Source organism: Pagrus major, chromosome 22 (genome assembly GCF_040436345.1).
Source record: "Pagrus major chromosome 22, Pma_NU_1.0".
Lineage (NCBI taxonomy): Eukaryota > Metazoa > Chordata > Actinopteri > Spariformes > Sparidae > Pagrus > Pagrus major.
The window spans coordinates 15290038-15303886 of NC_133236.1; the positions used below are offsets into that span (position 1 = coordinate 15290038).

The window sequence follows — 13849 nt, forward strand, 5'->3', positions numbered from 1 at the left end:
ATAGCATACATCTAACATACATGCCAAAATGAATCCCATATGAAAAAATTATTTACAGATATTCCAAGATTAATGAGATGCTAATTAATTGCAACGGTAACACAAAGTGGTAGAGGTCTAACGCTTTTCAGAAGTGGAGAAACGGACCTTTATACCAATTTTTTATGCAGCTATATGTTTGGAATCCTTTTCACCTCACATGTGACAACATGGTGAAAACTAGGACTGGCACCGAAGATCATCACCTTATGACATACACTGACTTGTAATAGTATAAATGGTGTCTCTGTCAGTCCCCTGGCCACAATCTCTTGTATTTATTGTGGATTATTTATGGAGAAAATGTTTTCTGATTTTCCCTCTGATCTGAGGCTGCTCTGGCTCAATTCTCTGTGATTTACAGAGTGTTCTGATGGACAGATTACCTGTTGTTAAAGTAACTGCTAAATGATGTCTGAAATGATGATCTCTTCATTTTGTCTCAGACGCCTAGGGTTTGTTGAGATAGTGGAGGTGCCAAAGTTTTTAGTTTTTATCAAGATACACAGTGAATATCTCAATATTTCAAAATCACTTGCTAAAAAAGCTAACCTGGGCGACAAAATCAAATATTACAATATTTTTCACCAAATAACCATGATAATGATATTGCGCCAGTGTTTTAGAGATGACTTTCACAAAATATTAACACAATGAGATTTTGATAACTAATCAGTAATGTGGATATAATGACTGAGTAGGTAATGGCAAGTTTTAGAACAAGTAGAGCCGTCTGTAAAAGAGCCTTAAAAATCCAGAAAAGACAACACATACGCCATATCACAATATAATGATATCCACAATCTAAGACGACAGTCTCATATCACGCCAATGATATAATATCAATATATTGCCCAGCCCTACTTATAGATCAACAGAAAATTAAAATTGGCAACTATTGCTGGCTTTCTCCGTCGTCTATCATATCAAACTGAATGTCTTTGGGCTCTGATGTGATATGGTTTCATATGTGACTATATCAAGATGGGCTTTGGGAAATTAAGGGAATTTAGCTTTTTGGGACATCTTATGTACAGTTCAATCAATTAGTTAATCAAATAAACAGCATATGAATCCATAATGAGAATGAGTGTTAGTTGAAGCTCCAACAGGAACACTAAAACCATGGCACACAAAATAACATCATTAACTGTAAGTCTCTTCATACAGGTCTTATTTATAGCTACACCTTAGGTGAGCAGTATGCAGGTGCGTACAGTAAGTCCTGGACAACAAGACCTTGACATCAGCTGAGCTCATGGGGGACATCAGCACCAGAAGAACATAGCACACAGTGCAGTGGAATCAGTTTCTTTTGTCACTATGACAACAGCTTTCTCTCATCACTGGCCAGCCACACACGGTCGTTCTGAGCAGATAAGCACAGCAACCTGATCTATGACTGCCTCTCAAACAGACAGGGCCACTAAGGCAGAGCAAAGGCACAACCAAACCCATCTGGCGGACCACAGTGACTGTGGTGGAAAAAATACAACACTCCAGTTCATGACCTTATTATTTATTAATAGAGAAGCCTGGGTGGAAAATTACAACAGCCAAGTGACAAATTTAACAAACATGGCAATATGAGGACTTTAAAGTGTTTAATGGAGGAGTCATAAGAATCGTGACGAAACCATCCTTGTGCTTCATTGACAACTGACTCTCTGTTGCTCAGTTGACAAAAGTGATTAAAAATAATGACTCACTTTTATCTGCACGAAATAAAGGAAAGTGAGAAGTGAGAATTGAAAAGCTGCCAGATGGACATGGACCGAAGGCATGACAACGATTTGACATTTCATATTTCTCACAAGTTATCAGAGTACGAAAAAGAAAGTTGGCAAACAAGTTGTCTTCGTTGTTTATGCCAAAGGATGAGAGGCAAACATTATCCACGTCACCTGGGCATGGTGAGCCTTCCATACATCTCAAATGACTCTTCATATTTCCAGTCACGCTCATAATCTGGATATTTTCCTGATCAGATTAAATCAACCGCCACGCCGCCTGTGAACAACTCTAATCTCCACACCCATTTCTAGCCTTTCGTGGTTTTCCAAGATGGAATTGGATTTATGGAAAATCGTTTCCTTAGGCCATAGGAGGCTTTCCTTAAGGAGGTCCTCAGGGATCAATTGTAGGGCCCTTCGTTTTCCTTATTGATGTAAATGATCTTGACTTAATGAAGCATATATATTTTGCATGCTGTTTGCTTCGTTCGGGCAATGATTAGCAACAATTTCATCATTTTAGATTAAATTTTTCCCTGCATGTTTTAATGTTTTAATGTAATTTTTTGTATTTGATACTTTTACATGTAATGTAATTATTAACATTATCAAACCATCTGTCAATTATTTTCTCAATTCATTGTTTTGTCTTTAAACTATTAAGTGAAGATAACGAAAATGCATCCAAGATATTGAGAAGACTGAGAAAGGCATCTTATACTCACATTTGAGGAGCTATAAATTCTACTGTTGCTCTTACTTCAAGCTGTGTGTCCAACACTGGAGGCGGCACCAGACAAACCTTCAGCCAACCTTTGGCTCCTCTTGCAATTTCCAACATTTTCTACATTTAGCAATGTGACATTGTGTGTCATTTTTACCCTTTAAAAAACATGTTCATGTTCATGTGAAATAAAAATAAAAATGATATAGCGAACTATTAACACCTTTGTTGTTGCTACACAAGTGGTTTATGGATCAATATTCCCTGATCTATATTTTGAGACGCACTGAGCAGGAAGGTGTGACTTGAGGGCATTTGTATTCTGCTCTGTTACTGTTTGATAAAGGCCACGTCCCTCATGAGTTTTACATAGAATTATTGGGCCATGGGGAGAAGAAAAAGATTGAATTTTTTATTCCAAAATGGATAGTAGATTGCTAGACTATACTGTGTGTCATACATGAAATAGATATTTATTACAAGAAAGAAGAGCACTGCCCTCTCATGTAAGTACAACATTGGGCCTTATAAATGACAGCACAAATATCTTCAACCAATCACTTTTCCTATATAATGCATATAATGCAACAGCCGCTGCTGTTCTTAAAATAGTGTGAAGGATGAGATTTTACTTTTTAATTTTACTCAGTTTTGAAATAAACTGCTTATGTCAACGGATTAAATCTGAGCGGTAAAGAATGGTACAAAAATCGAGATTGTAAAATAAAACGATTCACTGGTTATAAAACGCACTGATGTGGTAAGAAAATAAATCTCAAAGTATTTCCATAATCAATTAACCATTAAGATCTTTTTTCAAGCAGAAAAGCAAAATATTCTCTGGTTCCAGTATCTTCTGTTGTACGCCTCCGCGCACTAGTCAAGTTGCTGGCTCCTAAACTATGGCACTGAATAATGGGAAACATTTTAAGAAGAATATTATGATGTCACAGCGCATTGAACCTCTGACCTTTTGGATATAAAATGTCATATCTTTGTGATATTAGATATTTGTGTAAAATTGGTTTTGGTTGGTTTTTGGTTGGACAAAACAACCGGCTATGAAAACTATTGATGGGCAGTTTTCACTATTTTCTGACATTTTCTGGACCAAACAACTGCTTTAATTATTAAAGGAAACAATCAGCAGATTAATCAAAATAATCAGTTGCATTCCTCATAAAATTAATTATTAAATCGCAATGAACAGTTGCTAGTCCAAAATAGGTAAAAGGAAGATGAGACACTGGACCGTCTCGCTGTCAGGTGGCCTGATACAACTCCATTGGGATGCCCATGTTGCCCTGTGTCTGCAGAATGCGTGAATAAGCAATTGTTTGCCAACACATTAGCTATAACAACTTGACATCCGGGCAGTATGCCTGTGACTTTGTTTTAGAGTCTGTCTTACTTGCTTAATGCAGCCGTCACAATTTTATAAGGACAATTTGGGAACTTCAAATAAGGTCAAATTGCAAACATAAGTTTGAGAAACTATTACTGAGGCGTTACCTTTGAGGACATGTTTTTCTTTTAGGGTGACTACAAAAACACACGCACAACAGTCTCCTGGAGCAACAGCTGGTATCATGTCCCACACATTCTGCACCATCTGTCAGCTGTGTCATCGGGAAAGAACAAGATGTAAGTGTGGATGATTCAAGGCATGTGCCGTCCATGCCTGATCGACAGGAAAAGCACAGCAGATAAGAATCTCGTTGATCCAATTTTACCGGGAATAAAGATCAATTATATCAGTGGAATAACCCTGTCATTCCCATAAAATCTAACTTGTGGCTGCCGCTTTATTTGTTTGTGCTGCTCCACTTTGACTTACTGTTATCACTGGGGGTTCTGACAAGCCCAGAGCCAGCATTTCAACAAAGCTCAGTGCATGATTTTTGGCAAGCAACAGCAACGGATCAGACTTGATACAACAGCTACCAATCTATAAAGAAATTCCTTGATCCTGCTTTGATACTGATAGTGCAGATTGCCTCAGGATATCTCTGCATATATAGCTTTCAAATACTACAGATGGACTGTAAAGTTCAAATTATCATGTCAGTCCACTTACATAAATCTTTATCTGTAACTATTTTGATGATCAAATAATCATTCAGGGTTAGGTCGACTGTGTAGGATTTAGGAGGATCTATTGGCAGAAATGGACTTTAATATTCATAGTTATGATTTCAATAGTGTATAATGTTGTTGTGTTTTCATTTATATTGGTTCTTTTCCACAGAGATGTCATGTTTTTACAGTTGCCCAGAAGGAACAAACCAAATACTAGCGTTTTTACTTGCATTTTTAGTGGCCACTGTTGGGGGGAGGGTGAGGCAGGTGTTGTTTAGTTGGTTGCAGAGTACAATGTGTTAATATCAGTATTCGCGATGAAGCAAAACCCTCGTTGGGTAGCTGGTTTATTCATTCCAGTTCGTAAAAATCTTGTTCTAGAAATAGTTCTCTTGCTCTTGTGATCAAGAACACTGATCGGAAGCTCAATTCTGAGGCTGCTCTGTAAAGTTTTCAAAAATAGCAACTTCTGGTCAACCCATATTGGTTTCATGCTCAGATTAACAACTTCCAGTTAATCCTGCACACTTCAGGTTTAAACCAGGCCAATTCTGAGGCCGGTGAAGTAACTCATCCATAGTTGCGTAGGCACCTTTAAGACATTTTGAGATTTAAAAGACCTAAGGATTAATCAAGAAAATAATCCTTCTTTGCAAACCCACTTAAGGAAAAATGGCAAAAAGTCAATGGTTCCACCAACTGATGTGTAAATATTTATTGGTCTCATAGTTTTCAATGATTGCAATCTAAATATGAGAGAAACATATTCTTCAATCAAGTGATTCACAACAATAATCCAACATTACTCGCTTGCGCATTTAGATCTGTGGTCCCTAACAATTGCGTGACATTGCTTTTCCTCAACACACAGTGTAGAGACAGTAGGGCTGATAAAGGTAAATAAAAAATATATACCCCAACAAATGTTTATAGTTTTTTTTCAGTGAAAATCAAACAAAAACATTCCACTAATTCATGATATGAATCATATAGCAATAACTATCAAAATAATCACTACATGATTTTTTTTTTAACCATATTGTGCAGTCCATGTATATTATTTCTTATTCTGAAAACTCTTAAAATATTACCAAATTAAACATTACATTATGGCACATGAATGTACAGATGCATTCATTCCAAACGGACAAAGTCACAGGCTGTATCAAGTCCATAAAGGGTATAGTTCAGTGCATTACATAACCACCTTTATGGATGAGATGAATTTATAAAAATCTCTCTCTATATATATATATACATACATGCATTAAATGTTAAACACCTGAGAGCTGCAGAATCAAAAATAAAGCTTTCTTCAGCGTGAGGCTGGAAGGGCTGAGGGATAAACTCAAGAACACTGCAGAAACATAAGTATCTTACATAAAAGTGACAGTGCTGGGAATACAGTTAAAAGCAGTTTGACTGTCTGGGATCATTTGGAATAAATTACATTACACGCAGGTGACAAAATCAGCGCTGGGACCAGTTGACAGAAGCTTAATGTGCTGCTTCCATTGGGATGTTTCTAACAAAAAGACGGCTTTTAGACTGTTTATAACTACAGTGTGTCCTGTTCATCTGTTTGCATGGAGCAATGCACAAGCAGTATTTTGAGGCAATACTGAAGCAGATTGAAAAAGGTATAATTTATTCCCAGAAGGTGATGCTCCAGTTGTCAGCTGTCTGCTGGTGTTATATTATAATTTTTCAAGGAACATGTCACTCAAAACTATGAATTCCTCTGTTTCTTTTGGTGTCAAGCAGTCTGGAGCGACGCTAAATATATGTTGTGACAACATCCTGTAGCTTTAGAGGAAAGCTGCTGTTTTCAGAGACGAAATGCAGGTTTTAGCTGAAAATACTCAAGTTTTAGATCCGACTCCCCACTAACAAGCAGATCCAAATCAGACTTTACCCACAGGGGAGCCTCCATTTTTTACCACCATCTATTTCACCATATTCCCGAGATCATGAGGGGGTGTCTTAAGTTGTTGAAGAGACTTAATTTGTGTGTACACAAGTAGACCAGCAAGTTGAAGGGCACAAATTATGACGGTAGTCTATGCAGTTTTACTTTAAGGGCTCCCAAACCCTGCTATTCCTGCTCCTTTATGAGTCACTTTAATGCAGAGCTGGGTTACGTGTCAGATGTAGAGGTAGAAAAAAATGATGCATCTTACATGTAGCAAAGAGCAGACAGATCAGTATGTTTCAGCAGGGTTTAAGGTGGTTGGAGGATAATTTAAGGAGAAAAAAAAAAATTTGCTACCACACATATTAAGGCACATGACTGCTTTGATTTAAAAATGTCCATCTATAATTAATCCAGAAAAAAATATGAAAAGGGAGCATTATTTCTGTGAACTGTGCTTAATAAAGGCATATGCATCTAGTGGTAATGGTTCCTGATGGATGACTGAATACATAGTCTATAGAAAATCCAGAGCATAGCGTTGCTGCCTCCCCTGCTACATTTTAGTACAATTATCCCTGTAATAACCACCTTATTTCCTCCATCAGTGTCCACATGTTCAACCATATGTTCAACATGGAAATGAAGGTGCACACAGATGTCATAATCACATGCAAAATGCAGATGAAAGTCCCAGCAGACTGGTGTGGATGCAGTGTGATTTATGAGCAAATTTCAGCAACTGTCAATGTTACCGACAGTCGCTATCAATACTAGCTAGATACCACTAAAACCTGTTTATATATCTAATATACAGTATCTCACAAAAGTGAGTACACCCCTCACATTTTTGTAAATATTTCATTATATCTTTTCATGGGACAACACTGAAGAAATAACACTTTGCTACAATGTAAAGTAGTCAGTGTACAGCTTGTATAACAGTGTAAATTTACTGTCCCCTCAAAATAACTCAACACACAGCCATTAATGTCTGAACCGCTGGCAACAAAAGTGAGTACACCCCTAAGTGAAAATGTCCCACTTTGTGCCCAAAGTGTCAATATTTTGTGTGGCCACCATTATTTTCCAGCACTGCCTTAACCCTCTTGGGCATGGAGTTCACCAGAGCTTCACAGGTTGCCACGGACATCCTCTTCCACTCCTACACGACGATATCACGGAGCTGGTGGATGTTAGAGACCTTGCGCTCCTTCACCTTCCGTTTGAGGATGCCCCACAGATGCTCAATAGGGTTTAGGTCTGGAGAAATGCTTGGCCAGTCCATCACCTTTACCCTCAGCTTCTTTAACAAGGCAGTGGTCGTCTTGGAGGTGTGTTTGGGGTCGTTATCATGTTGGAATACTGCCCTGCGGCCCAGTTTCCGAAGGGAGGGGATCATGGTCTGCTTTAGTATGTCACAGTACATGTTGGCATTCATGGTTCCCTCAATGAACTGTAGCTCTCCAGTGCCGGCAGCACTCATGCAGCCCCAGACCATGACACTCCCACCACCATGCTTGACTGTAGGCAAGACACACTTGTCTTTGTACTCCTCACCTGGTTGCCGCCACACACGCGTGACACCATCTGAACCAAAAAAGTTTATCTTGGTCTCATCAGACCACAGGACATGGTTCCAGTAATCCATGTCCTTAGTCTGCTTGTCTTCAGCAAACTGTTTGCGGGCTTTCTTGTGCATCATCTTTAGAAGAGGCTTCCTTCTGGGACGACAACCATGCAGACCAATTTGATGCAGTGTGCGTCGTATGGTCTGAGCACTGACAGGCTGACCCCCCACCTCTTCAACCTCTGCAGCAATGCTGGCAGCACTCATACGTCTATTTTCCAAAGACAAACTCTGGATATGACGCTGAGCACGTGCACTCAACTTCTTTGGTCAACCATGGCGAGGCCTGTTCTGAGTGGAACCTGTCCTGTTAAACCGCTGTATGGTCTTGGCCACCGTGCTGCAGCTCAGTTTCAGGGTGTTGGCAATCTTCTTATAGCCTAGGCCATCTTTATGTAGAGCAACAATTATTTTTTTCAGATCCTCAGAGAGTTCTTTGCCATGAGGTGCCATGTTGAACTTCCAGTGACCAGTAGGAGAGAGTGTGAGAGTGATAACACCAAATTTAACACACCTGCTCCCCATTCACACCTGAGACCTTGTAACAGTAACGAGTCACATGGCACTGGGGAGGGAAAATGGCTAATTGGGCCCAATTTGGACATTTTCACTTAGGGGTGTACTCACTTTTGTTGCCAGCGGTTCAGACATTAATGGCTGTGTGTTGAGTTATTTTGAGGGGACAGTAAATTTACACTGTTATACAAGCTGTAAACTGACTACTTTACATTGTAGCAAAGTGTCATTTCTTCAGTGTTGTCCCATGAAAAGATATAATAAAATATTTACAAAAATGTGAGGGGTGTACTCACTTTTGTGAGATACTGTATATACTGTACAGAAGAGCGATGCAGCCCAGGGACTATTCTTGGGGGGAAGCCCTGCAGAGCTACAGACTGTACCTACAGACAAACTTCTCAAACAGAAGTAAATGGAGCCAAAATGTCCTAACTTGACAGATAAGGTTTCTGCAGTGTGTGTTGAAAGCACTCCTTTCTGCTCAGCTGTTAATCTGATTGAGCCATTTATCTTGTCTAATTCTGCCCTAAGAAGATATTATTTTTGGCATGCTGTCAGATACCAAGGTCAATCAAGTTTTTTCTCTCAAAATAATAGCCTTTCTACAGCAACCTTCAAAATTAAGGACATATATGCAATTGTTGTTGTCTTGTCAGTTCCCCCACAGTGGGGGAGCTGACAGTGACTGACAATCAGCAAAAACTTTTCAGGAAGACAAAAAAAGGCTTTTTATAGTTTGCAGCGACATCAGAAATAAAAACTTAATGCCATGACTCAGGTTGGTAGTCTGGGTCAATCACTTGCGTAGTTGGAGAATTAAGCCTTCAGAATAATAATGCTCTGTAGGATGACTAAGAATATAAACTGCTCTAACTCATATCTCCATCAAAATCCACAGAAGTCAACTCTGACCCTTTACTCATAGCTAAGTTACCCATCATGACGAGCGAACACGCACTTCTCATCACTTCTAATCAGAAGAACCCCAGTAATGTCCCTCCATCTGACTTTCCAAACAAGTAAGGCGCCACGTCAGGCCATGGGCCTGGCAGGTGGTGTGTTCTCCCTCCTGCTGCATTTCCATCCTCGGTCTCCGGATGGAGCCTCGGTGCCAAGGTGCAGCCCACAACAGATAATGGAGAAGTCTAATAATGGCCAGCTAAGATCGATAAGACCGCGCTTTACTGATGGCTCAGGGGGGAGTCATGTGGAGCTGCCAACCTCTGCACCAGCTTACAAAGACGTCCTCCCCCCCCATTACCGCTGGAGCTTTTATTGAGCCGCTTGCTTGTGCTGATCCTCTGATCGATGGAGAAAAGGAGGCGACAGACAAACATAATGGCCGAAGTAACCCCTCCCCTTTGTCCTGAGGTATTTATCAAAGTTTTATCAAGAAGACCGTGGAGGCTCGCTGAGGGCGAACTATATGCTCATTTGTTTCTGTGCCTGCCTGCTTGACATTAGCGGCACGCATATCGCAATTAATATACAGTTCGGAAGAGTGTTGGCAATTAACAGCCTTGTAATGTTGTCCTCAGGCTGTTCTTAAGAGAAAAGGCCGAGTCAAAATAATGTAACAGGAGGAACATGTTGTCACAAATACATAAAAACTGATTTCATATGTGCAGAGGTCCTGGGGCAATTAGCTGCCAAACTACAACTTAGCTGCCAAACTACAATTTGAGTAATGGACTGATCATCAGGTTCACAATGACTTTGTCAGTGTTAAAGGTTTGGATGAATATTTAATTACATTTTTTTTTGTAATTATGTGATTATCCAAAAAAATAGGTCAATGGAGCTCATCAAAGTAAATTCCAGTGGTAAAAGAATAAAAACTGAGCTAATAAATATTCAGTATGGGTCAGATAGTTCAGCCCCAGTGTTGTGGTTAAGGTCAGGCTTTATTAAAGCTCAGTGCGTGACAGGGTGCAGGGTCAAGCAGAGCCATGCTCTTTCCTCCAGCATGCAGACTGTCAAGCGGCATCATCCCTGTGCATATTCTCCGGAAAACCTCTCTACTGCCTGCTAGACTGAGTCTCGGAGGAACCCAACTGGGAATTAGATTTTTCAGGTTTCAAAATGAGCAAATCCTGTTCCATGTCAATGCTCCCCCCCACACACACCTTGCTCTGATTATAAATGCTACACACTGCTGATAGACTGCGACCACAGAAATTACAATTTCCTCTGCTGGAGCAAACCTTTGGTACGGGAGGGAGGAGAAGGAGCTGCTGATAGAGCAGAGTGTAAATGGCACGCTTTCAATATGCTGCTTGTTTATTCTGTCTGACATCTTGATCCGGACGGCTTTCAGGAGTGATGGGTCAAAGGAGAGACAACACAATCTCAAAAGGCTGGGCTACTCACATTGAATTTGATGATGTCGTATATCAAATAGCGGGGGACTGGCTGACCGTTCACCTTGTCGATGATCATCTCCTGCAGAGATAAAGACAAAAGGTGGGTCAAGAGAGTGAAAAGAAAAAAAACACAGTTATTGAGATAAAAATATACAATTGAGTGAAGATGTTCAAAAAACATAAATGAAGAGTCCTTAGTCTGGGCAGTCTTAACATCATAGCATGTAGAGAATGGTTCCTCTTTGAAAGTAGTTAAGTGAGAAGGGAAGAAGTGTGGCACAAGGGGGTGAGCGCTCTCAAGGGGATCCATGTTCAGAAAGGGGGACGCTTGCGGCAATGGGAAGGATAACAGGGAATTGGGGAGGTGGGTGTGGTGTGTGTGTGTATGTGTGTGTGTGTGGTAGGGCCTGTTGGAGAAGGACATGAAGCAGAAATAGCACTGCGCATCCATTATGCAAGACTCTCAAGTCGAGAGTCAGGTGCAGCGGTGGTGCAGGACGGGCCAGCAGACACATGATTAGTTTTCAAAGAACTGTTACACAACCATGTGAAGTAGTGACAGCAGAGATGAGTGTGCAGACGTCACCGTGAAGTAGTATGCAGCTCTGATACTCGGTACGAATTTGAAGGTGAAGCACTACATTTACGAAACTATATTTGCGCCCTTTCCCCTCATTAAATATGTAGGCGACTGGGCTCTACCGCTGTAACAGACAGGTAAAAGGGGAGCAGGTGAGATGGTGTAAGGCAAAAACAGTATTTTGGGAACTAAAATCCTTTTACATCCATAATGCACCAGCGTAGACCGGGTGACAGGGATCACAGTTTAAAATGCGAATAAAGTTTTGGTGCAACATAATTGAATTTTTTCATTTATTAAGTTAATGTAATATTTTAAAGTTAAACAGTGATTTAATCCCATTTAAAAATTAATCCTTGTTGGTGCAACTCAGAAATTGGCTTTATCTAAAATCCAGACACTCAGCTGTCGTGGTTATCATAAATATTACAACAAAGTTGTCAACATTCCTGGCACAACTGATTAACGAACCATTTTCAGGTCTGTGACAGGATTTTCTCTCTGCTGGGCCCGTGTGGACTTTATAGTTAAGCCACTGCTGTTCTATCTGTGCAGAATGTTGGTAAGCTTCATCCCAGTTGAGTTTTCCACTGGGATCTTTAATTTTTCATTACACATACACAGAGCACCCTATAGCAACTGGACTATGTCTATGTAGTGTATACGCACATTACTGAATTTTTAAAAGCTGCACCAAGGATACAAACCCGAAGAAAAGACGTGGATTATAGTTCCTTCTTGTCAACACAGATATTGTTCTGGGCTGTCATGTCTTTTATGTATCATGTGTGTTTTTGATTTACAGAGAAACACAGCCTGTAGAAAAATATTAATGTAATGACTGTTATGTCACCCAGTTTTGATAAAAGATGTCTTCAGGCCACGGTCAGACATATGGTGCAGGATGTGAGGCAAACAGAACTCAGAGTAATATGTGCTTCTGAATTTGCAGTGTTGGCGGTGTTTCCCCTCATTGTCGCTGTAAGTTGCTACCAACATACATCCCCTGTCGCAGAACGAAAAGAGGCGCCTCCGTTTCCACCTGTTAATCTAAGCATTTATCCGCGACTGTCTATAATCATGGATGCTGTTATAATGTGTTGTGATTGAGGTCCTGACCCACCATGTATTGTGGAAAGTGACAAAGATTCCCGCCTTGAAAAGGCAGTGTGAATGGGGCTTTAGATGCCCTGACGACCGTCATTTACATTTCTTATGAGGTGCACTTGAACGCACCATGACTTCTCTGTCGGCGCATATATCCTTAACCGTACGAAGCGATGTAGATTTCAGAGTTTAAGACGTGCACCTGAATGCACCATGAAGTCCCTCTGAGTGTGTCAAACTCCGGCACAGACAGACAGCAGAGGAGAGAAGCAACTATACATCTGAGATAAACGAGACACCAAAATAAAACAGAGACGCTCAGCAGAAGAGTTCTGCATTAAATTACTTTCAGGATAAACTGTCAGTGAGGCTGAGAGTCGCTTGTTGGACTCAGACGCACTCAGCTGCATTTAGAGTAGTCGTAAACAATGTGTGTACCAGAGAAAAATGTGACAAATAAATGTATCTGCGTTGATACCATATTTGAATTCGATTGTCAAAATTGAATTCTCCATTTTAAAATGAATGAAGGCGTAAGGTGAGTGCACTGAGGAAACTTCTTTTAATTTTCTTTCCCCGGATGCCCCAAACACAAACTCTTGCCTTATGGCAACTCTGAGGGGACCCAACATTATATTGTGTTCTCTGGTGGGGCGCATTATAAATCATGATGTTACGGTAGCCACAGCTCAATAGTCGGTGGCTGTCAACCATCAGCGATGGACGGCTACAGCTTTTATCGGCCCCACCCTAGTCCCAACACTTCGCCCTACTCCTTTATCCCAACAAGAATCGGGATAAAAGTGAGGGGTAGGGGCCAGGGCTGTATTTGGATTGGGCCTTGGTCCTAACATGTAGCAAGAATGTGAAGAACTGCAGCTCGGGGACTTGGCTTCACCAGCGGTCAAAGCCATTTTGTGTTGTGTTTCAAATAACCATCATCAATCAAAATAATGACTTATAATGTCTATCCCTACTGGCCGATGTGATTTCAATTTATATTTGACAGGACAAAAGGGCCAAACTTTAACGTTCACTTGCCATCGCCAGCCTGGCAAAGAGGACAAAGAGGAGTGGATGGGAGGCAGGCACAGCACTTCAGGCGGAGCTGGAGAGAAAAAATGATGTCATTCCAGGAGGCTGCCATCATTATGCATCGAGTG

General features: G+C 40.6%; 1 protein-coding gene across 1 annotated transcript in view; it reads right to left on the minus strand.

The window, feature by feature from the left end:
• Positions 1 to 13849, minus strand: part of rngtt (RNA guanylyltransferase and 5'-phosphatase) — a 101981-nt gene that overhangs the window by 54810 nt on the left and 33322 nt on the right. Inside the window, exon 10 of the mRNA XM_073493477.1 lies at positions 11007 to 11078. Within this exon, the coding sequence (XP_073349578.1) occupies positions 11007 to 11078 (72 nt within the window). The remainder of the gene's footprint in view (positions 1 to 11006; positions 11079 to 13849) is intronic.